The 21860-nt window shown below is 51.6% G+C and overlaps 1 protein-coding gene across 1 annotated transcript in view; it reads left to right on the top strand.

The window, feature by feature from the left end:
• Positions 1-21860, top strand: part of Mad1l1 (mitotic arrest deficient 1 like 1) — a 308135-nt gene that overhangs the window by 224983 nt on the left and 61292 nt on the right. Inside the window, exon 16 of the mRNA XM_032886912.1 lies at positions 5087-5294. Coding sequence (XP_032742803.1) covers positions 5087-5294 — 208 coding nt within the window. The remainder of the gene's footprint in view (positions 1-5086; positions 5295-21860) is intronic.

A 21860-nucleotide genomic window follows, 5' to 3' on the forward strand; every position in this document is an offset into this window, starting at 1 on the left:
GACACCTTCCTGCCACACACTCTGACTGTCAGCTCCTGTGTGTCCACCATCATTAGCAGAAAACTTCAGCTCGCTCGCTCAGCAAGTGAGATGTTTTTGTTTAGTCAATGATTGCATCGTGGCTTCAAAGGAAGGTTCCAGAATTTTCCTTTTGAGATTCTTGTCAGTGCCTCCAGTTTCCTCAGCTGTGAATCAAACAAGGCAACAAATTTTAGCAGCAGATTACAGCCATTCTCCCCTTTCTTCCTCAAAGCTGTCATCCTGTGGCAGACTCAGCGAAGTTGCTCGCTTGCTCCCATCTGTTCGTCTCGTGTGCTCACCGGCCCCCTGGACAGCCTTCTTCATATTGGCACTGATGTCCCTGGGCCTGGGACAGGCAGCAGGTGTGCCTGGAAACCAAGCCGACCCAGACCAGTGCTGAGACAGGCTCTGGTGCTGTGGACATGAGCCTGCACTTTTCTCCCTGAGTGGTCTCTGTTGCCTTTGCTGTAGTGAGAGGTATGTGGCTGCCTGGCCCCTCAAGTGCTCAAGCGTGCCCAGGCATGTCTGACAGTGCCTCCTGGGCAGGTGGATTGGTGGATTTTAGAAGGCACTGACCTCTTTCCCTGGCCTATGGCAGTCCTCAGGGTCTGCCCAGCCTCCCTCCCATGCTTGTCATGTACTTCTTGGCTGGCCCTTCCTTGCACAAAGGGCTTTGACGTGTCAGGTGATGGTAGCACTGATAGCTTTCTCTGGTAGTCTTGAGGCCACAGGAACTGTAATATGGATGACACCCACACAGCTTACCTTCTGCACCATGTGGCTCCTGACCTCTGCTACTTAGTTTCCTTTCCAGTCCAAGCTCTGAAACCCCTTCTCTCAGCCCTGCCATAGGACTTGAACACAGAAACCTAGGTGGGTGCTGGGTGCACACATGGTTGTGGACTCAGATGATGCCCTTGGCCTTGCCTTCTCCCTTTCTGTGGTGTATACAGACGGCTGCTCCTTCATCCGCACCCCTTTTGCCTCCGGGTGATCATGTAGGGAAGAGAGTTCTTAAATTGGGGTCACTTCTGTCTGCAGCAACGGCCTCATAGCTACTCAGGAGCAGAGATGTTGTGTCTGTCACAGGAGGGAGGCCAGGTTGTTTCTCTGGACCTCTTGGTTCTTTATGCTTCAGTTGGTGATGTGATTTCTAAGCGTGTGAAATACATTCTGGCCCGAGAAATGTTCTATTTGTTAAGCATTTATCTGGTAGACTGTGCCATACCAGACACATTGTCAGTGCCAGAAGCACTGTGAAGAACGAGACAGACAGCCCTGTCCTCACAGAGCTGACCTCTGGTAGGGGACAGCTAATAAAACAAGTGTTTAAGATGATGAAGTGTGTTAGAAGGTGCAGGTGCTGTGGAGAGGGGACAGGAGGGGTAGTGATGGACTGTCACTTGTCGCCTGTCAGTTCCTGCCTCGGTACTTGTTTTGAGTAAGCACTGATGCTTCACTGTTGGTTCCATGCTCTACGGAGTGAGACGGTGGTCTGCCGTGGAGCTCCTCATGGCAGGAGGAGCTCAGACTGGCTGCCTCCTTCCTCCTTAGGATCTGGCTTTCCTCCATATCTCTCTCTCTCTCTCTCTCTCTCTCTCTCTCTCTCTCTCTCTTCCCTGTGTGTCTCCCTCCCTCCCCCCTTCCCTGTGTGTATATGTATGCATCTGTCTGGTTTTTGAAACAGGGTCTCACTATGTAGAGACCTCAAACTCCTAGAGATCTCCTAGAGATCCTCCTGCTTCTGCCTCCTGAGTTTTGGGATAAAAAGTGTGCACCACTGGGGTTGGGGATTTGGCTCAGTGGTAGAGCGCTTGCCTAGCAAGCGCAAGGCCCTGGGTTCGGTCCCCAGCTCCGAAAAAAAAGAATAGGAAAAAAAAAAGTGTGCACCACCAAACCCAGCTTCTCCCTCCCCCTCCCCCTGCCCCTGCACCCAGAGTCTTGTGGTGTCTTCTGTGTTATATGCTCAGTATGGGGCTATGAGAGTTGTTCTAGGACCCAATTATTCCTCTTCTCAGCTTGAGATCTCACAGACCGAGCCTGTCAGCCTGTATAACACCCAAACTAAGGGTTTAGTTGTGGTTTTTAAAGTCTTTAAAAGGAAAAATCAGGAATATCTTAGGCCACATACAAATTCCTATGTTTGGGTGAGCATGGTTTCATTGGCACACGTGATGTTCCTCCCTGCCAGTTCCCACGCCTATAGTCTGTAGCTGCTTTCTCACCAAGCTGTGCAGTGGGCACTGGGACAGGCGGGTAGCCCTGAAGAGCTGGCTAGCTCCACAGGCAGTGGCAGGCTGGGCTCTGATCCTCTGCCCAATTCCCAGTGCTTAGCCTGGGCAGGGAAGCCGAGGTGCTTGTCCAGCCCCAGGGCTGTCACAGCAGGTGTGGGTGATGGATTTCACATGCTTGGTTATCTCCCCGACTGGTGAAATTGCACGGAATAACAGACTGTTGAAATTGCACAAGTAACAGTCTCAACCCTGAAAGCCAGGGAATCGGCTAGCGTTCTGGGAGCCTCTTCATCCCCAGGGCTTTACAAGGTTCTCAGGAAAGCTCTGAAGAGCCTGCCAGGCCTGCCCCCCCCCCTTTCCTAGTTCTGGCTGGTGGCCTCCTCCTTCCCCTCCTTCTGATGAGAATATATTCAGAATGTGGCCTGAAAGCCAAGTTTGCAAGCCCTACTGCTCCCCACGGGTAGCTCTGGCACTTTCTGCTCCCCATCTCCCCCACCACACCCCATCCCATCCCAGGAGACTGCAGGCTGGCAGTTTGCTTATGTGAAGAATCTTGCTGTTCTGCTGCTCCTCTTAATCCCTTCAGCCCTGGAAGCATATCTTGAGGGGTGGCTAATGGCTGACAGACTGTGGCTTGGGTGAGGTGCTCCACATAAAGATCATACTGCCCTTTGACACTGTAGAGGGGCAGTTGGCCTACAGCAGCTTAGCTCATGGAACACGGAGGCTTGCTGACCTCCTGTTGCCTCGCTAAATCAGTCTCCCAGCTTCTTTGCTCTGTGTGTCTGGTGGTCTAAATGAGTGGGCTATCTCCCCTGTTTCCTCAGCAGGCATCTGGGGATAGGAGTGGGGCTGGGGCCAGAGGAGCCAGGAAGCCCCTGTATGTGGGCATGGAGATTAGTGTCCCTTGCTGAACAGCCACTGGTACCTGGGCTTTGAGGATTGGACTCCAAACCCATCACAGCCAGTTGTCTGCCTCCCAGATTCTAGAAGACACTTCCAAGCCTCCATCCCACTCTCTGTGGCAGCCCTGTTACATGCCTGAGAGCAGGGGAACCTGGGGAGAGGTTGGCCAGAGAAGACACCTAACTCCTTATTTGACTTCCTGAGTCACCTGAGACCCCACAGTCTGTTTTGGGCCCAGTGGAGGCAGCAGAGAGCCTCCCATCTTTCATGGATCCCTTCAGTGACTTTGCCACATGGCACATTACGATCACTGCCACAGGGCACATTGTGGTCACCACTCACTGTCCACTCAGTGCCATGCAAGAATATGCCCCCTTTTTTCATGGGGTGCCTGTTTGGTGCTAGGCATGTGGCTATCTTGTTGGCTGCAGTTTGGGCTTTCCTGATGGCTCATGTGCATACCATTCTGTGCCCATTGGCTCTTTGGGTTCTGTCTGCGGAGTATCTGTTCATTTCATTTTGCTTCTTTTTCAATGGCTGACATTTTCTTGATTACTTTTGAGTTCCGAAAAACATCTAGGTGTGAGCTGATCAGGTAAATGAACTATCGAAAACAATTCCACTCAGGTTCACCTCCTTCCCTGGGGCCCAGAATATTTTCAGGTACAATGTAGGACAGAGGGTGATCCTGTCCTTGCACACTCTCATCCCCCTCTGAGGGGTGGAGAGATGGCTGCAGAGCACCCACATGGTTCCAGGGGATCTGACACCTCTTCTGACCTCCATGGGCCCCAGGCACTCATGGTGTACACACATGCACAGGCAGGCATAGGATGCATAAAATAAATAAGTCTAAACAAAAGTGAATCTAGCCTTTTATATCTTGACCTGCCTTCTGTAGAATTGGCAACTATGTGTGAGATGAGGTCATGGGGATATCCTGTCTACCCCTTCTCCAGTACCACTAGTCTCAGTCACTGCCTTTGGAACATGTTGGGATACCTCCTAGAATCAGCCACATTGCTCTCCTCTCGTTGTCCCTGGCTTGAGGAAGCAATGATGGGTGAATGGCACTCCTGGGCACTGTTAGCTTGGGGCACTGGAGTGAGTCTATGGGAAACTCTCCTTGCTCCAGTCATAGTTTCTCTGTAAAGCCATTCTGAGGAGCAAGGTACTCTTGTGTGTACAGTTCTGGGCCTCCCTTTCATAGACCTCTTGCAGAGAGGGATAGATGTCGGGCCTCACAGGACTGGAGGATATTCTAGGCAGGGGCTCTACCACTGAGCCACACCCCAGCCCCTCACTGGGGGATTCTTGGCAGGGGCTCTACCACTGAGCCACACCCCAGCCCCTCACTGGGGGATTCTTGGCAGGGGCTCTACCACTGAGCCACGCCCCAGCCCCTCACTACTGGGTTCTACCTAAGTGTTGTACCACTGAGCCTCATCTCCAGACCTTTTTTTTTTTTTTTTTTTTTTTTTTTGGAGACAGGGTCTCACCAAGTAACCCAGGCTACCCCCGTACTCAACTCTATAAGGTTCTAAGTAGCCCTATATTTATAGCCTTCCTACCTCAGCCCCTCATCCCTTCCTGCATGTGACATTGAATTTGGTGTCTAGGTAACTTGAGCAGGGTATTGATTGGTGTGTCCGGATGGGGTGGGCCAAGGGGAGGAAGACTGCTTTGCTTGTTTTCTCTACCAGTTCAGTCGGTGATCTCTGCATTCTAAGAGATCAGAACCCAGATTGCTAATGGGCTCGCCTGCACACATGGAACAAGTGTGCTGAGATGGTTGTCACAGCAGCTACCAGACCTCATGTCCCACCAAATGCTCATGTGCTGCCAGGATTCCTCTTTGCTTGGGCTCTGTGCTCCCAAGCTACTCGTCTGCCCTCAGTGACCCTAAGCTGTGTTTGCTCCTCTAGGGTGACTACAACCAGAGTCGAACCAAAGTGCTACACATGAGCCTGAATCCGGCCAGCATGGCCAGGCAGCGCCAGCGTGAGGACCATGACCGGCTGCAGGAGGAATGCGAGCGCTTACGGGGACTCGTGCATGCCCTAGAGAGAGGCGGTCCCATCCCTGCTGACCTGGAGGCTGCCTCCAGCCTGCCCTCATCCAAGGAGGTGGCAGGTAGGTCAATTCACCCAGCCCTCTGGTCTCTGGAGAGGTATACACATGGGGCTGCATGGATGGCCTAGCCCACTGGCCCTTGCAGCCAGCTGAGACATATTGCTTCCCTGCAGGCTTCGTAAACAGGATTAGTCAACCAAGTTTGCAAGCAGCTAAGATCATCTCAGACCCCCCAAAACAAATTAATACCATTTATCAGTTTATATGTGGCCCATTAATCATGAGTAAATCCAATCCTCAGAGAAAACAGGGCCATCGTTCACTGGCCTAAGCACACGTCACAGAGCCCAAGATCCCAGGGAAGAGTTAGACCAGCACAGTCAGTGCCTCTCACCACCCTCTCCAGTCAGTAAACCAGGGTGGTGACCATCAGAGCATGTACCTGGAATCCTTGAGGCACCGCGGTGGCCGTTGGAATTCGTCCCTGACCCTTGGTAAACATGGCAGCCGTGGGGTCCTGCCCCACTTGCTTTGCTCTACAGCACTGAAGTGTAAATTGTGGGTACAGGGAGGGGCTTGCACTGGGTGGGGAGGGAGCTGGGGCAAGGGCATCTGGTAGCAGGTCCTGCAGCAGCCCTGCCTGGCCTGAAATCACTCTTGTTCCCTTACCCCTAAGGGTGTTTCAGGCCACCTGAATGGGATGTGACTATGGGGCCACTGTGGCCTTGAGGTTTATGTCTCTCTTGCGTGTGGTTCTCGGCTACTTCCTAAAGTGCGTTCCTGTTTCCGTTCTGTTTCTGTCATCTGGTCCTAAGGAGGCACTTGGCAGTCCAGGTGAGTCTTGGGCCAGGGAGGGTAGGACTGTCATCAGAGAGCCCTCCCTCCAGGACGGATCTCAGGGTGGAGTGGCAAAGACAGATCCTCCTGTTCTCTTCGTCCCTTGAGTCCTGTTCTGGCTCCCTTCATGGAAGGCTCCTGAAGACAATGTCGCAAAGAACCTGGGGACCTGGAATGACTGAAGGCATGCATCAGGGGCCTGGTGCCCCAAGGACCCAAAGTCTGAGCAAGAATGGCCGGTGCACTGTTTCTTACGTCTTGTCAAGCTAAGGTGCTCTGAGAAGCAATCAATACCCTGGGGCTCTATGCAGAGAGCCTGGCATAGAGCAGGTACTCCATATGGCTTGTTGTCTGTGCTGTTACCCATAGTCTTGTGACCTGGCTACAGGGACACCTGCCAGCTTTTGTGCTCTGCTCTGACAGGCCTCCAGTTTGCCAATGGCCTTTGTGATTCTGTGGTTTCTGTGTTCCTGTAAGGGTCAGCTCTGAGTGGCAGACTTAGGTCAGGACCTAAGCTGTGTCTCTTGCAGCTTAGAAGACCCTGTTGACTTACACTGTTTCTCTCTTCATGAGTAGCTGTAAGGCATGTGTGTGAAGTCCAGATCCTCACTGCCCGTCCTTCACCTCCACCCTTCTCCCATGTCAGGTGTTCAGATTGAAGGAACTTCACATTGGCCTTCATATCCCATGTGCCTGTTTTTCTGCATACCACACGTGTAAAACAACCCTGTCTAGAAGCCAGTCCTCTTGGGTGTCAGACCACTCACTCTCTCCAGTAGAGCAGAAATAAGCCTAGAAGCTCTGAGTTTGCAAGCTCGCCATTTCCCCAACACTGGCAGCCAGACAGAGGTGCTGTCCACAACAGATGCACCTGCCTGTCACTAGCTCCCGGCAGCTCAGAGTCCAGCTGGGCTGCTGAGAAAGACAGTTGAGTGGTTTTCAGGTTCCTCCTGAAAAAGGCTGACAATGTGTGTAGAGACCAAAATCCAGCCTCCCAATACTTTCCCAGGCTCAGTGTGTATGGCCCCCTGCTGTCTCTGGCCCCTGCCAGCGAGCTGGTTAATTGCAGTTTAATTAGGTATGCATTAAAATTAAAACAATCTCATCTTGTCAGAGTGACACATTGGAGGTGATCAAATTTATCACTGCTTGACTGGGCACAGCGAATCTCAGAGGTGTCTCTGGGGAAGAGAGAGAACGAGAGCTGGCTTGTGGGCTTCTTTACCCTCAGCCTTTCTGCCTCAGGAGGGTACTCTCCAGGGCCTAAGTTTTGGGGCTTGGGGTAGTGATGGTGGTGGTGGTGGTGCGTGGGTAGGTGGGTGGTGGTGGTGGTGTGGAGTGTAGATTAGCTCAGGATCTTCCTATTAGCTTAGGCTGGCCTTGAACTCTCCATTCCCTTGCTTCAGCCTCCTTCATGCTGGGATTAAAAGCATACAACATTAATGCCTGACTGGGGTTGATGCTTAAGCACTTGGGCCTGAGACATCATTTGGACCATGTGACTTCAGGGCTGCTGGTGCTCGGGCCTTGATTAATATGTGCCCCATCCCAGTGGCCCTGGTTGTGGGACCTAGGTCCACTGGAGTAGCCAGGGAGCATCAGGAATGCCCCAGTTTGGCAGCTTTGCTTTGCTACAGGCCAGTCACAATCCCTGTTCTGGGGAGCGGTGGACTGAGCAGTACTGAAATGGGGAAGGAGATGCTTTGTCTCAGGTGTCCCCGCACAGCTGTCCCACTGTGGGAAAATGTCACCTACTTGTTCCAAGCCCCTGAACCACGGCATCTAGAGAATAATGCTGACCGAGTGGGTACATTTCTAACGCAGCAACCTCCCTTCCCCTTCCCATGTAGAACAGCAAAACAACATTGATCTATTGATCTATTGATCTATGTGGCAGGGGCAGGGACACAGGAGGACCATATTTAAAGAAAAAAAAAAACGCGAAAGCTGACATTATTTTAAAAATAAATGTATTAGTTTTCAACAAGCCACAGGAATACTTGGTACACTATAGAAACTATAAAATCAGAGCTTGGTACCATAAATAAACTTTTATTGAAACATGGTCACCTTGTTAGGAATACACAGCAGCAGAGTTAAGTTCCCAGAGACTAGTAGAGTTAGTTGCCTTCCTAGAATCCCCCAGAGAGGGGCTGGGGTGTGGCTCAGTGGTAGAGCCCCTGCCTAGAATCCCCCAGTGAGGGGCTAAGGGTGTGGCTCAGTGGTAGAGCCCCTGCCTAGAATCCCCCAGTGAGGCATGACTCAGCAATATATGTCTGTCTAGCAGTGCCTGAGGACACTGGGTTCCAGTTATTGTTCTTGGGGGCTAGAGGCCTTCATGTTTAAAAGTAATGAAATGGATGAGCCTTGGGTTTAACCTTTGTAAACAGAATCATCTCTTCTTAAAACAACAACCCTTAAAATTATTCTCCAACACAAACACTGTAAGGGATGAAGTTATCAGGTGACAATTCTAACAAGAGAGAGCAAGAGCTTTCTCTGTTTTCACTAGTGGAAACACATTTGCATAAGATGTGCTCTCTTACTTTCTAGGGCTAGTGCAGTAATGCAGCAGCCAGGACTCTATAGACCCTGTGGCCTAGCTGTGTAGGACGACCTCAGTCAAGAGTTCTAGCACTTCCCTCTCAATGTGAGCCAAGCTCCACCCTTGGCTCCAGGTATCCACTCCCAAGACCCAAGGCCTACAGCCTCCTCTGTCCATCCCTTCCTGTGTGCACAGCCATGTCTCCAGCATGGTACCCAACTCCCTGTACCTGGTAGAGCACCTCAAGATCCAGTTTGCACACTGAGTAGTCTCTTTTGGGTAATGCTTCACAGTGCTCTCCTCATGCTTCCTTGGGGCAATGATGCTGCAGGCTAATCCCTGGGAGAGAGAGAACATGAGCACAGTGCTGTCATCCATCCTGCACCTGTGCAGAACATGGGGCTTGCCACCTCATAACGCCCAAGGAGGAGGAGCATAGCCTCGCGGTTGAGTCATGTGACTGAGTGCTCATCCCGCCACTCTCCTGTTGCGATATTGTCTAGCTCTCAACATGTTCTGTTCAAGTTGTGCTCGGGACCAATTGCATTTAGGGCGAGTGAACAGAAATAGTGCCACTACACTTCTGATTTGGGATGCTCATGGCTATATTTAATAATGCACGCATGCATTTGTTCATGTGAAGTGAGCCCAACATGGACACAGGGAATAAGGTTTGCCTCCCAAGGACTTTGGGGAAACCTCGAAGGAATCCAAGACAGCCAGCCATTGAGGGCTATAGAGCAGGGCTGTCTGTAGTCTAACTACTAGGACAACCATTAACTGCTCAGAATGTCCTTAAGGAAAAAGCAAAGTCCGTTCTTGGTATTAAAAGTGATTGCTGGGTCAGCTGTGGTGGTTCACACACCTAATCCCAGCACTCAGAGCCCCAACTACAGGACACCTGGAGCTACAGAGTGAGATCCTTATCAAATAAAAGGGGAGAAAGGGAAATAGAAAAAGAAAAAAGTCATAATTATTGAAAGAAGATAAATGGAATAAAAAGAGCCAAACAGAAGCCCCTGAGCCCAGGGTCTCTTTTGTGGAAGCAGTCAGTACACATGAAATGACCAGTGCTCAGTAAGTCCATGGCGGCCATCTGACAGTCACCACTCGGACAACTGTCAGTGATCCAGACAAAGCAGATTTAGACCCTGACCCTGAGCCACACACTAAGAGATTACAGAGGTTCTGCAGCTTCAAACAGACGGAATCAGCCAGAACAGCCCAGAAGAAAACAGAACTGTTTATCAGCTCACTAAGGAGCCTTTGACGCCTAAGCCAAGCCTGTTGGTACAGGCTGTCACCACAGCTACTTGGGAGGTGGAAACAGGGAGAGCTCAAGTTGAAGGCCAACTGGAGCAACTTTGTGAGACACTGTCTCCCTAAGCTGTACTCCCGCAGGAGATGGGAACTGGAACAGAAGCCCTGGGAAGCTCACAGGCCAGCTAGCCTAGGTACTCATTGGCTAAGAGACCTTCCCTCATTCAGGATGGAAGGCGAGGATGGCACAGAAAAAAACAGTCCTCTGACCTTCATGAGTGCATGACGGCATGAATGCATGAATGGAAGCACAAGCTCACACATATCACATACATGGTTATACATGTAATAATCATGAGGTTTAACTGCTGGCTGTGTAGGCTGTGAGAGGCCTCCTGTTCTTGATACCTGAGGTCATTCACAAATTAGTCCCCCTCCCACCTACTTCTCTGGTTCCAGCCAGAACTTCAGAACTCAGGGGCCAGTGTGGGAAATAGATCTTGAACTGGAACCAACAAAGTGTCAAGAGGGATTCCCCACAGCTGGGGGCTAACTACAGAGCTAGGCCTGGGTGAGACTCAGAAATGTGACTCCCTCCCACGGCGCAGAACCGTGAAGCATCAGGCTTCATCCCAGGTCAGGTAGAGCTGAAAGCTGTTCATCTAGTGAGCATGGCCCTGGCAGCACGGTAGAGTGAGTCAAAGGGCCTAGCATTGGATGAAGGGGCTGGAACTATACTCAAGTTCTGGCTTTCCCCGGAGTCTGAGTCTCTGCCATCCCTCTCAGCTGCTCCAAGGACTATACCTTATAGTAGAGAGCTGCCCTGTGCATGCCCTCAGCATAGCCTGGCTCTATTCAGTGTCTCAAAAGTATAGTCCAGGCCTCTTCATCCAGAGCCAGGGTGACCCTTGCCTGTGACCCTTGCCTATGACCCTAGACCTCCATCAGAGCTTAACACCAGCCTCCTGGTTACGTCCCGAGTCCTGCTCCCATGGTGTGCTCTCCCTCCTTCCTCTCGATGACTCACCTCCCCCTTGCCCTTCTCTGGGTTCTAGGCACTTTGGAGATGGAGCCCGTGCAGCTTTAGTCTTGTTCTGTTGTGACGTTTTGTTTTGGAGATGCCAAGGCTCACACAGCACTCCACTGCTGAGCCACATCCCTAGACTTCGAGTCTTATCCCAAGTGACCTCCCTCTGGTCCCTGTGACTCCCCATCCCTGCCCCTCCGCCCTCCCCACACACAGCAGTCAGCCGAGGCTGCTGAGTAACTGCCGCCTTCCCAGCTACGTTGAGCTGCTCGGCTCTCTGCCTTGTTTCCTTTCCTTCCTGGCATGTCTGTAAACTTTGCCGGGTAGCTGAAGCCAAGTACCCAATTAGGGATTTCTCTCCAGTTTCATTCAGCCCGTAATTGAAGTGGGAGCATCTTACTGCATGACACATCAAACAAGCGTGCACCATAGAACCCCAGCCAAGATGTACACAGCAGCCCTGACCTCTCCACCTCAGACCTGCAGGGCCAGGCCAAGAGGTATTGCACAGCCAGTGCTCCCCAGTCAGGTGGAGGCAGGGCCCTTCAGCTTGGGGTCCCCATGGGAAGTCATCCAGGCCTAGCGTGGCAGCAACCACCCACCCTTAGTTTCCTGTCTTGGAGAGAGGGTGGCTTGCACACCTGCCTGTCTGGGCTGTCCCAGGGCTGACTTTAGCAGCTAGTCTGCATCCCTTGGCTGTGGCCCATGCTCTGTATTCCATGCCATGGGGAACATAAAGGTTTGGTATGGGGTCCATCTGACTTGGGGCTGCTGTGGGGTCTGTCTGCCTTAGTTGGCATGAGTACAGAGAGAAAGTCCCCCAGCTCTCCCAGGAGCCTGCCCTGGGCTGTCTGTCTCCCCTGTGTCTCCGTGCTCTGCAGCAGCACCCTCCATCCTGGCTGTCCGAGGGTGTAATTAGCACAGTGATTTAGTGAGCTTACAGCGCTGCTCTGCCTCCACAACTGCCTGGCTTTAGAATGTTCCCGTCACCCTGATGGGTCCCCAATGCCCTTATAGTCGTCCGCTCCCACTCACAGCCCCAGGCAATCACTGATCTTTCCTCTGCCGATTTGTCTTTTCAGAACATTTGTCTAGATGGAGCCTTACACTACACAGGCCTTTGTTCTGGCTTCTGTCACTAAGTATAATACTTTGGAAATTCAGCCCTGTCATAGCATGTATCCATATTCCTTTGTATGGCTGAGTAATATTCCACCACATGGACCACCCATGTGTTTAGGGATGGAGTCACTAATGGTGGCCAGTGCACTGTGTCCACTTTGGGCCACTGTGGGTCATGCTGCTGTGGCATTGGAGCTAGTGCCCATGTCTGACGTGTAGAAGGGGGTTTCTGGATTATCTGATACATGTATTACCTTTGTAAGGAATGACCTGATTGTTTTCCAGAGTGCTTGTACCTGCTGATATCCCCTTGTTCGGGTCCCCTGTGTGCACTCCTCGTCCTCCCCGCAGTTGTCTTTCCTGGCTTCCTGACGACATCCTCTGGGTTGCATTTCCCTAATGACTAATGATTCGGGGCTCATTTCTGCAGCTTATTAGCCATTCATACATCTTCCTCGCTGAGACGCCTCTCACATTGGTGCCCAGTTTTTAATTGGATTGTTTGTCTTCTAATCATTTTCTTAATGCTTTCGTCTGATAAGCAGCGTTTTTAATTTTGATGAAGTGTAATTTATCAGCTCTTCCTTCTGTGGCAGGCACTTTGTCCTGGGGACTCTATTCACCCCAGCACGACAGTTGCCTGGGATTGTTACAGAAGGGCTCGGTGTTGGACCCTGTACCTTGCCCTGTTAGTTCGATGATGGAATCCAGTTTCGTTTGTCCTCTTTGATCCCCAGTCACCCCACCACAGTGGGTTGCTAGACTTGCTGTATTAGCTTCCTATTGCTGTGATAAGCACCGTGACCAAAGCAATTTAGAAAGGGAAGGGCTAGTTTGGCTTATGTGTCCCTCTCACAGCCCAAGGGGGAGTCAGGCCAGGAGCTCAAGGCAGGAACTGGAGCAGAAGCTATCAAGGGACATGGCTCCCTTGCCTTCTCCCCACGGCTGGCTCAGCCTGCTTTCCTATGGGACCCAGGCCTACCTGCCCAGGGATGACACTGGACAGCAGTGACCTGAGCCTTCCCACATCTACCAGTAATGGAGAAAACGCCTCATAGGCTTGTCCTCTGATAAGGGCATTTTCTTCACAGTTCCTGCTTCTCGGATGACCCTAGCTTCTATCAGGTTGACAAAGACCTAACCAGGATACCTGCCTTCCCCAATCCCAGCACTCTGGAGAGGGAGGCAGGGGATTAGGGGATTTTAGTTTATCTTTGGCTACTGAGTTTGATGGAGTGAGTTACAGCTACAAAAAGGCTCCATTACTGTGACTCTGAAGATCAACTCATGATGTAGCTTCTTCCCTTCCAGAATCACTCTGTCTTGATGAATTTATTTGGCCAACTCTCCACAGGCCAACCAGTCCTGGCACCCCTTCTCTTGTCATACTTGAAGCAGAGGCCATGAGTCCTCCAGTCTCTTCTGAGAATGTCATGCCCTTTCATGTGCTTTTCTAAGTCAGCTGCCCTGCCCTTTTGCCTTTGCAAACAGGTGTGTTGTATGACTGGGGAGTCTATTTCTGTTTACCCCAAATTCTGGTGGCAGTGGTAGACCAAAGAAATAATTCCACCCAAGCCCAGTTTAGTGTCCCAGTGAGTTTATTGGGGTTCCTTAGAGGGATGTAGGTGCAGGGTTATTTGTAACAAGTGATGAGTTACTCACAGACATGTGGGTGAGTCAAACAGCTACATCATGGCTCACCCCAGCCTGCTGATGACTTTTGTAAGCTGTGCCCTTGGAATGTCCAGCACAACTTGTAGGCACCTCCATTGAAGAGTCTCCTCCTCCAGTAATTGTTTACCATGTTTGTGTCCTTGGGGAGAGGAGGGCCGTTGAGCCTTCTCCCTCCGCATGTGAGCATAGCCTCCTGAGGAGCATCACAGCCCCTCTGATTTCCGGATGCCAGCCAGGGTCTTGTCTGTCACCCCCTGGCCCACTGCAACACGCCAGGATCTTGTCTTTCGCCTCCTGGCCCACTGTAACACATGCTTTCTGGCCAAGCTTTACATTTCCGAATCTCAGTGCTCTTTGTTTCTCCTCCTCGTTCCAGTCACACTGCAAATGTGACTGACAGTAGTAATAGGTGTGCCTGTCTGAGTGCCATGCTGCCTTGAGAGTTCCTCCACCAGATCCTCTCAGTTCAGCACTTTCTGTAAAATAGACCCTCTGCTGTGCTACACTAGATGGAGCGGAGAGGCCATGACACAGATCTGTCAATCCTAGCAGGATACCTGGGGCATGGGACTCCTGCCCTTTCTGTCCACTGTGATAGTTGGGGTACAATGTGTGTTGTCTCTGTAAAGGATCAGGGGGTTCTTAAAGTGCTGAGAACTGGAGAGGCTTCAGGGCAACAGTGGGATCAAGGGTCAGTGGAAGGCTAGGGAGGTAGTTTAGCCAGTAAAGCTCTTGCCTTGCCAGCAGCATGAGGCCAGTCCTTACAACTTGCATTTAAGAATCTGGGCCGGGTGCCATGAGCTTAAGACCCCAGCTCTGATGAGGTGGAGACATGCAGAACCTTAGGGCTCCCTGAACAGCTGCCTACCCTACTCATGGCCCCAAGCCACTGAAAGACTACTGTTTTTAACATTGTGACTTACGGTTTTATGTATTTTATGCATCTGTCTGTGTGTGAGGGTAGTGCATGTGGTTGTTATGGGACAGCTTTCACCGGTCAGTTCTCTCTGTCTTGTAAGCCCCAGGAATCTAATGCAGAGCAAAGTGAACAACTGAGGGGCAACACCCTAAGTTGTGCTTGACCTACAGGAAGGAACATACAGGCTCAGGCATGTGCATGCACACACACACACATACATGCACACATATACTTATGTGTATGCACATACTTATGTATACATGTTCACACACAAACAGGCACATACACACATATACACACATACACGTGTACATGCACAGACTTTTGCATATGTACACACACACACACACACACACACACACACACACACACACACACACACAAAGTCTAATAGAATCCAGGCAACCTTGACTCAGCCCCAGGTCTAGCTATGTTTAGTCATCAACATGTTACAACAGTCATGCCATCATAAGGCCCAACAACTAGCCCCCATCTGGACTCTAGGCCATGGGGAATAGGAAGGCTGCCTTTGCTAACTCTTTGAAAGCTAAAAATTTCCACACTCAGTGAATTCAGCCAGTCCCTGTCCCCTCCCCCAGGCTAGTACATGGCAGGAAGACAGGTATCCCCAGGTCCTGTCTGCTTATCTGGGGCTCCTCTATAGCCGTTCTCTTGCTGTGCCTGGTTCCTCAGCACCCAGTGTTTCCATCCCACCCACTGTTTGCCCCACCCCAGCATCCTTCCCATCCCTTCTCTGCGCTGCTCTGGCTGCCGACTTGGTTCTGTAGCCTTTTCCTTAATCTGCTGTGTGAAGAATTGGTTCCATATCAAGTCCGAGGCCATGGCATGCAGTAGGTTTTTAATACACCGCTACCTCTCGAGGAGGAGGGACAAAGGAGATTTAAAACTCTTGTCTCGCCAAGAGCAGACAGATTGACTCAAGACTGACTCGGTCAATAAAAGATGAGCTCTGAACACTGCCCCCCCCCAAAGGATCTTGCCTTCCAGGGAATTATGGTTTCTGTACACCCAGTGTCAGGAATTAATAATACATCCAGTGTGCAGAACGGATGCCAGCTCCCAGCCTGTGTAGACGTGACTCCAGCACTGTGGCTCTCATGTCACTCGTCCTCGCTGTCTCTGCCCACTGCCTCCATCAGAGCTACTGTTCTGTCCAGAGGATGGCAGGCCACTGCCTCTGCCCCAGTCTTCTCTCAGCAGACACCTGCCTGGCACATCTGTAGAAGGAAGCTTCTGGAAGTTTGTATTGAAGCAGCTGTATTCTCTCGTTTGTGACGGGATTCTCTGCTTCAAGTGTTGTTGGCTAGGCAGGGAAGAGGATATGTGTATGCACACGTAATAAGGCCATGCCTACTGGTCTCTGGTTGTCTCTGCGTGTGAACCCTTTCTTTGAAAGCTGTGGCTCTCTTAGAGAACATAAATAGGTCAAGTGTGTGTGTGTGTGTGTGTGTGTGTGTGTGTGTGTGTGTGTGTGTGTCTGTACGCGCACCCGCACATGCGTTCATGGTGTATGTGTGTGTGGGTTGTGGGGGTGTGTAGGGTATAGCCCCTAAAAGAGGATGTTCAATCTCTTCATCCATCGTGCTCCATTTTAATCTTTTGATGCACCTGGAGCTAGGCTGGCAACCAGCAAGCCCAGCATTTCTCCTGTCTCCACACCTCACAGCCCTGGGATTATAGTCGTGTGGCCACACCAGACTTGTTACATGAGTGCTAGGGATTTGAAACCAGGTCCTCACGTTGCCGTGTATCTCCCCAACTCTATGATACCCTTTGTCAGAAACAGCTCCCTGCCTGCTATCCAGCCTTTCTGGAATAAGAATGGCTGAGTGAGTCTATGCGAGGCATACTGAACCTTGGCAGCAACATACAGGCCCACAAGCTGCTGGTTTGGTTATTCTGTATCCTCTGTCCAGAACTCAGAGCCTTGTTTCAGCCCTGCCAGAGGCTTGCAGCACAAGAGCTCTGCCTGCCAATATTGCTGAAATTCCTTCCCGGGGAAACAGAGGTAAGCAACAGCTCCCCTTCTCCTGAGGTCACAGTGACAAACTGAGGCACAGTTCCGCCAAGGTACACTCCAGGGCCAATGACAGGGGTATGTGTGCTTATTCCTGAACTGTCCACTCTGAAATCTTACCCAGCAGGAATGAGCGCTTCCCCCAGCCACATCAATTCCCCCCTTCTTGGTTTCCCCTTCTATATCCTCTAGCCCAGTGGCTCTCACCCTTCCTAACGCTGTGACCCTTTAATGCAGTTCCTCATACTATGATGACCCCCAAACATAAAATTATTTCGTTGTTACTCATAACTAATTCTACTACTGTTAGGAATCATAAGTGTCTGATGCGCAGGTCCAGAACAGCTCTTCTAGCCCTCCCTCAGTTCAAGTGCAGTTAGGGCCCAGTTGCCTAGAACAGGTGGCAGAGTGCAGCGGGACACTCGGGTATGGGTCTTATGACTGTCTCCTTAGGGTCCGTAGTGGGATGTAAACAGCAGGCTCAGCTGGGCTGGTCCACTTGCAAGGGAGCAGAGCTGAACTTCCCAGGATGGTAATGACTGGGCTTAGAGGACAGTCACTCACAGCAGCTAGGCTGCCAGAGCTCCATTTCGCCACTGCTGTGGGTCAGTCTTCTAGCACCAAAATTGGCCCTATAGCCTACAGCTTTTCTCTGGGTCTCCAAACCTTCTGCCTATCTTGGACTGAGAATGACAGCCCCACATCTCCAATCTGTAGCCTGAATGCAGCCGTGACCTCTTAGAACTGCCCAGCTGAGACAGACCAGTGGAGGGTGGTCATCAGTTTAGGGAGCAGGGGGCACAGCCCTGATGAATGCTCCCAAGGACTGTGTGTACCATGGCCGATAGTCACCACATGCAAGGCGGGACCTTCAGGAGCCTGCAGTGCCCTTTCAGCCCAGGGATGGGTTCCTTGGGCTGCTCCCATCTGACCCTGTGTTACCCTAACTGTGGCATGCGTTTGACCCTCCCCACTCTCCCTCTTATCATCTTGCTACCTTGCCTGCCACAGCATCCTAGTGGAGAGTTCCTAAAGAGAAATGTGGCCTTTAGGGCCCCAGCTGTTGGGATGGCTGCCCTTGTGGTCCAGTGGCCTGTCAAAGAGGCTCACACGCTGCCAACAGTGGCTGTGGTTGGAAAATAATCCTGGAGTACCTCACCCTCTGCAGTGCATCTCATACCCCGCATTGCTTCCCAGCAGTGGACTAGTGGACAGGAGCACCTGCAGCCAGCCAGGCCTTGCTCTGTGGTATTCCTCCTTTTGTTGTTTGTTGTTTTTTGGGAGTCTTTTTTTGTTAGGTTGGTAGGTTGGTTTTGTTTTGTTGCTGTTTTGGTTTTTTCCTTTGAGACGGGATCTCATGTAATCTAGGCTGGCCTTGAACTTCTGAGCTTTCTGTTTCTACCTCCCAAGTGCTGATTACAGGTGCCTGGTTTATACTGTGCTGGGGATTAAACCCAGGACTTCATGCATGCTAGGCAAGTGCTCTACCTACTAAGCCACATCGCCAGCCTTCCTCTCTGTACCTTCTAATGGCCTGTGTTTCCAAGGCTTCCTTCCCAGCATTGGTTTTCCAGTCTTCCATAGCTGTGTGTAAGGAGAGTTTGGGCCACTGCTCTTCTGCCCATCTGCTCATTCAGTGCTGCTGAGCCTCCTTCAATGGCCTTGTGTCCTTGGTGCTATGGATGCTGGGCTTGCCCCGGGGGAACCAGTCTCTGCCTCCAGGGACTTGTACAGTGGTGGAAGTGTACCCTAGACCAGACACGGTCCACAGCACCTTCAAAGCAGGGCAGCACCAGGGGTGCAGAAACTCAAGGGAGGCCAAGAAGGAGGGTACCAGGTGGTGTTGGCAATTGTTCCAGAAGTAGAGTACCAAGCACAGTTCCCTGTAGGAGGCAGAAGTCCAGGGCCTCTTGTAGCATGGCAGAGAACTATATTGCCCAGGGGAGGGTGGGTGAACTTGATTCACACAGCAGTATTGGAAGCCAAGCCAGCATTTAGGGCTGGGTTTCCACACCAGTGGACAGAAGGGAAATCCTGCCCTACCCCTATTTCCTGCATCTGATCAGGGAGGCAGCCGGCTCTATCAAAGCAGGATGTAAGCAGGGACAGTCCAGGTCAATGGTGGCAGGGAGAGGTCAGGCATCTGATTGGACCCTCTGGTCAGTGCTGGGTCTACAGCGGTCCAAGGGAACTTCATTTCCCGGGACAGAGGCTGCAGAGGTGGGTAGCAAGTTAACAGGGCTACAGCCTGGAGCAGCTTCAGTCCCTCACAGTAGTGGTGGTCCTGGGTCGGGGCTCTCCATTCATATGTGCCAGATGGGGTAGTGAGGGAGGCCTGTTGGGTGGTGCTCAAAGCCACCACTCCAGATTGAGGAACACTGACACTCCAGATGGGGCTGCATGCACGCCCAGCCCATGGCTCTTATATTCCTGAGCCAGTAGTAATACAGACGTGTGCATGACTCTTGCTTTTCACTGAAGGGGCCTCTGCTGGGCACCTCAGGCTTGTGCCACAGGGCAGAGGCCTACTCTGGGAAGCGTTGATGTTGGGGAGGAAGGACTGACTGATGACTCAACAGGTAAAGCTGTAAAGTCAGCCCCAGGAGACATGTAGGACTACGTAGCTGGCCGGTGGTCCAGGGGGTGTTTCTGAACTGAAGCCTGGGTTGCTGAGGGAAGCTCCTGCTCAAGCCCCAGGGCAGTGCCTGCTGTAGCATCACCTTGCACCCAGTAGATATGCGTGGGTGTCTTTCTGGGCTAGCATGATCCTGAAGACCCAAGCTAGGTGAAGTCAATCCTCCAGGCCTCTGGTTTGCCTCTATGTCCATCAGTCAGGGCAGTGTCCCTCTTACCCTGGAGGAAATGCAAAACCAGAGGCCGCTGATCCTCTACTGCCAAGATCACTACTAAAGGGCTTGTGCAGCCTGGTGCTGTAGGGCCTCTCTTGCTCTGTCCCTGGGGTGGGGGAGGGAGTCTTACAAGAACGAATATGATATCAGCGCCCGCTTGTCACCCCGGGACTCTCCCACCCTGTAATCTGGTGGGCTGTAATTGCCGGTGTCTTTTCAAATCATTTTTGTACAAGGTGACAAGCTGCTTGCTGGAGTGAACAGTTAATCACACAGAGATGCCCTGTTTGAAAGGCGCTCAGAGCTTACCCAGGGGCGGCTGCCAGCAGCCAGGCGGGTGCACACGATCTGCTCATCTGCATATAATTCCAGTTCGAGCAGGCATCACTGAGGCTGGTGTAAACCATGCAATTTCCGGCCCAGCAGGGGAACACAGGCTGGTGGTGGGGACCAAATCTCTTGGCCTGTGGCAATAGTGGAGTTAAAAGTAGCCCCATCTCTAGAAGGCATCAGGAGACCTGATTAGTGGGTGGTAGTGTGCTAGCCACTTTGGGAACCACAGCCCCTCATCTTAGACCAGCAGCCCTTCCTGTCACTCTCCGGGGTGAGTTTAGGGAAGGCCTCGCTGGCATTGCACATTACCCGTCAGCCACTCTACTGGCTTGGCTGGTTGAAGTTTGGACTTGGGGTGGGCTGGTAGCCTCAGTGCTCTGTGCCACACCCACTGGCTGCTCTACTTCCCTCTGTGTGCTGTCTCAGAGCGTTAAACCCATCGTGGCCCGGCAGGCCTTGGGTCAGTGCTCTGGGACATCTCTTCCTGCCATTCTCTCCAGGCAGCCAGAGGGAGCGGGGCACAGACATCCCTGTCACAGCCACAGCAGTGCCTGGCCTCCACAGCTGCTAATAAAATTGCATAAATATTTGATGGCTAATTATTAAATATTTAAAAATGTAAAACTGGGATGGTTTGGAAGTTAGCAAGGCATGAATAATTCAGTCTTTAGATGCACATCAGTTTTGGGTCTGAACAGGGCCAGCACCTCCAGTGCCTGCTGCAGCTGGAGACGTAAGTCTCAGGGACTTCTCTTGCTGGCCATCAGTTTCCCAGGCCTGGAAGCAGACACTCAGGCAGGGTCCCTGTCATCACACGGCAGGACAGGTCTTAAGCCCTTCCCTTGTAGAGTGAGGAGGGGGTTCATGCCTCCTGCACCATGGCCAAGCAGATAAGGTCCCTTTATCTTGGTGAGCCTGAAATACCACCTTCTCTGGTTAGTCAGTGTCCATGCCTCTGCGGAGACCAGAGACCAACTATTGTCCTGCCACCTGATCAGACTAAAGAGAGAGTCCAGCCATGCCCCCAACCCATGGGTCCCTCAGAGGGGAGACAAGAAGTAGACTACAAGCACAGTCAAGAGCGTCAAGAGGAGCCTAGAGCATGACTCTCTCTGTCTGTGGTTTCACTTTAAAGCTGGGCTTGTTGGAAACAGCACCTCTGCCTCAGATTTGAGGGCCACAGTTGTGCTACCAGTAATGTGTGATGTCCTAGTACCATGGTGGTTTTGGCAAGGCCTGAAAATCCCAGTGGATTCTGTTCACGTTTGAGAAGAGAAAATGACTTTGCCAAGAATCCCCAAAGTAGTGTACAAAATGCTACTTCCAGCCCTTAATCAGGGGATGCTGGGGACAGTGGGGGTAGTTGCTGCCAGGAACCCCATCGCATTGTAGCCAGGAAAGGAGAACCCATCTACGAGGGTGGGAAGCAGTAGGAGGGCCACATAGCCATGGGCATCCCTGGTGCTGCCATCCTCACCTGTCCCTTTCCTCTGCCATTGTCAGTGCCCCTTCACAGTGACAGTCATGTTTCTTGCTGGCCTATTTGTGAGCATGTTTCCTTTCCAGGGTGTTAGAGAGCTTGGCTGTATTTCCTTCCAGCATGTTCACACTCGAGTGTAGGTTATTTTGATGTGTGTCAATGTGGTAACAGATTATCTGTTTCCTTGCCATAACTCCCAGACCTGAACTGCCATGCCTGGTCCCACTGTGGCTGTTTGAAAGACAGCAGCCCTCATAGGTTCATACTGGTTTCCAGTTAGTGTAACTGTTTGGGAAAGATTAGGAAGTATCGCCGTGCTGGAGGAGGCGTGTCACTAGGGTGGTCTTTGACGTTTCATAAGTCCACACCGGGCCCAGGCTCTTTCCCTGCCTTCCTCTGGTCAATCAGATGCAAGCTCTTAGCTATTGCTCCAGAAGTACTTCCTGCCTTGGTGACCATGGGCAAACCTCTAAAACTGTAAGCGAGCGTGAGTTAAATACTCAAGTTTGTGAGGTGCCTTGGTCATGATATCTCCTCACAGC

Source organism: Rattus rattus, chromosome 16 (genome assembly GCF_011064425.1).
Source record: "Rattus rattus isolate New Zealand chromosome 16, Rrattus_CSIRO_v1, whole genome shotgun sequence".
NCBI classification, from domain to species: Eukaryota; Metazoa; Chordata; class Mammalia; order Rodentia; family Muridae; genus Rattus; species Rattus rattus.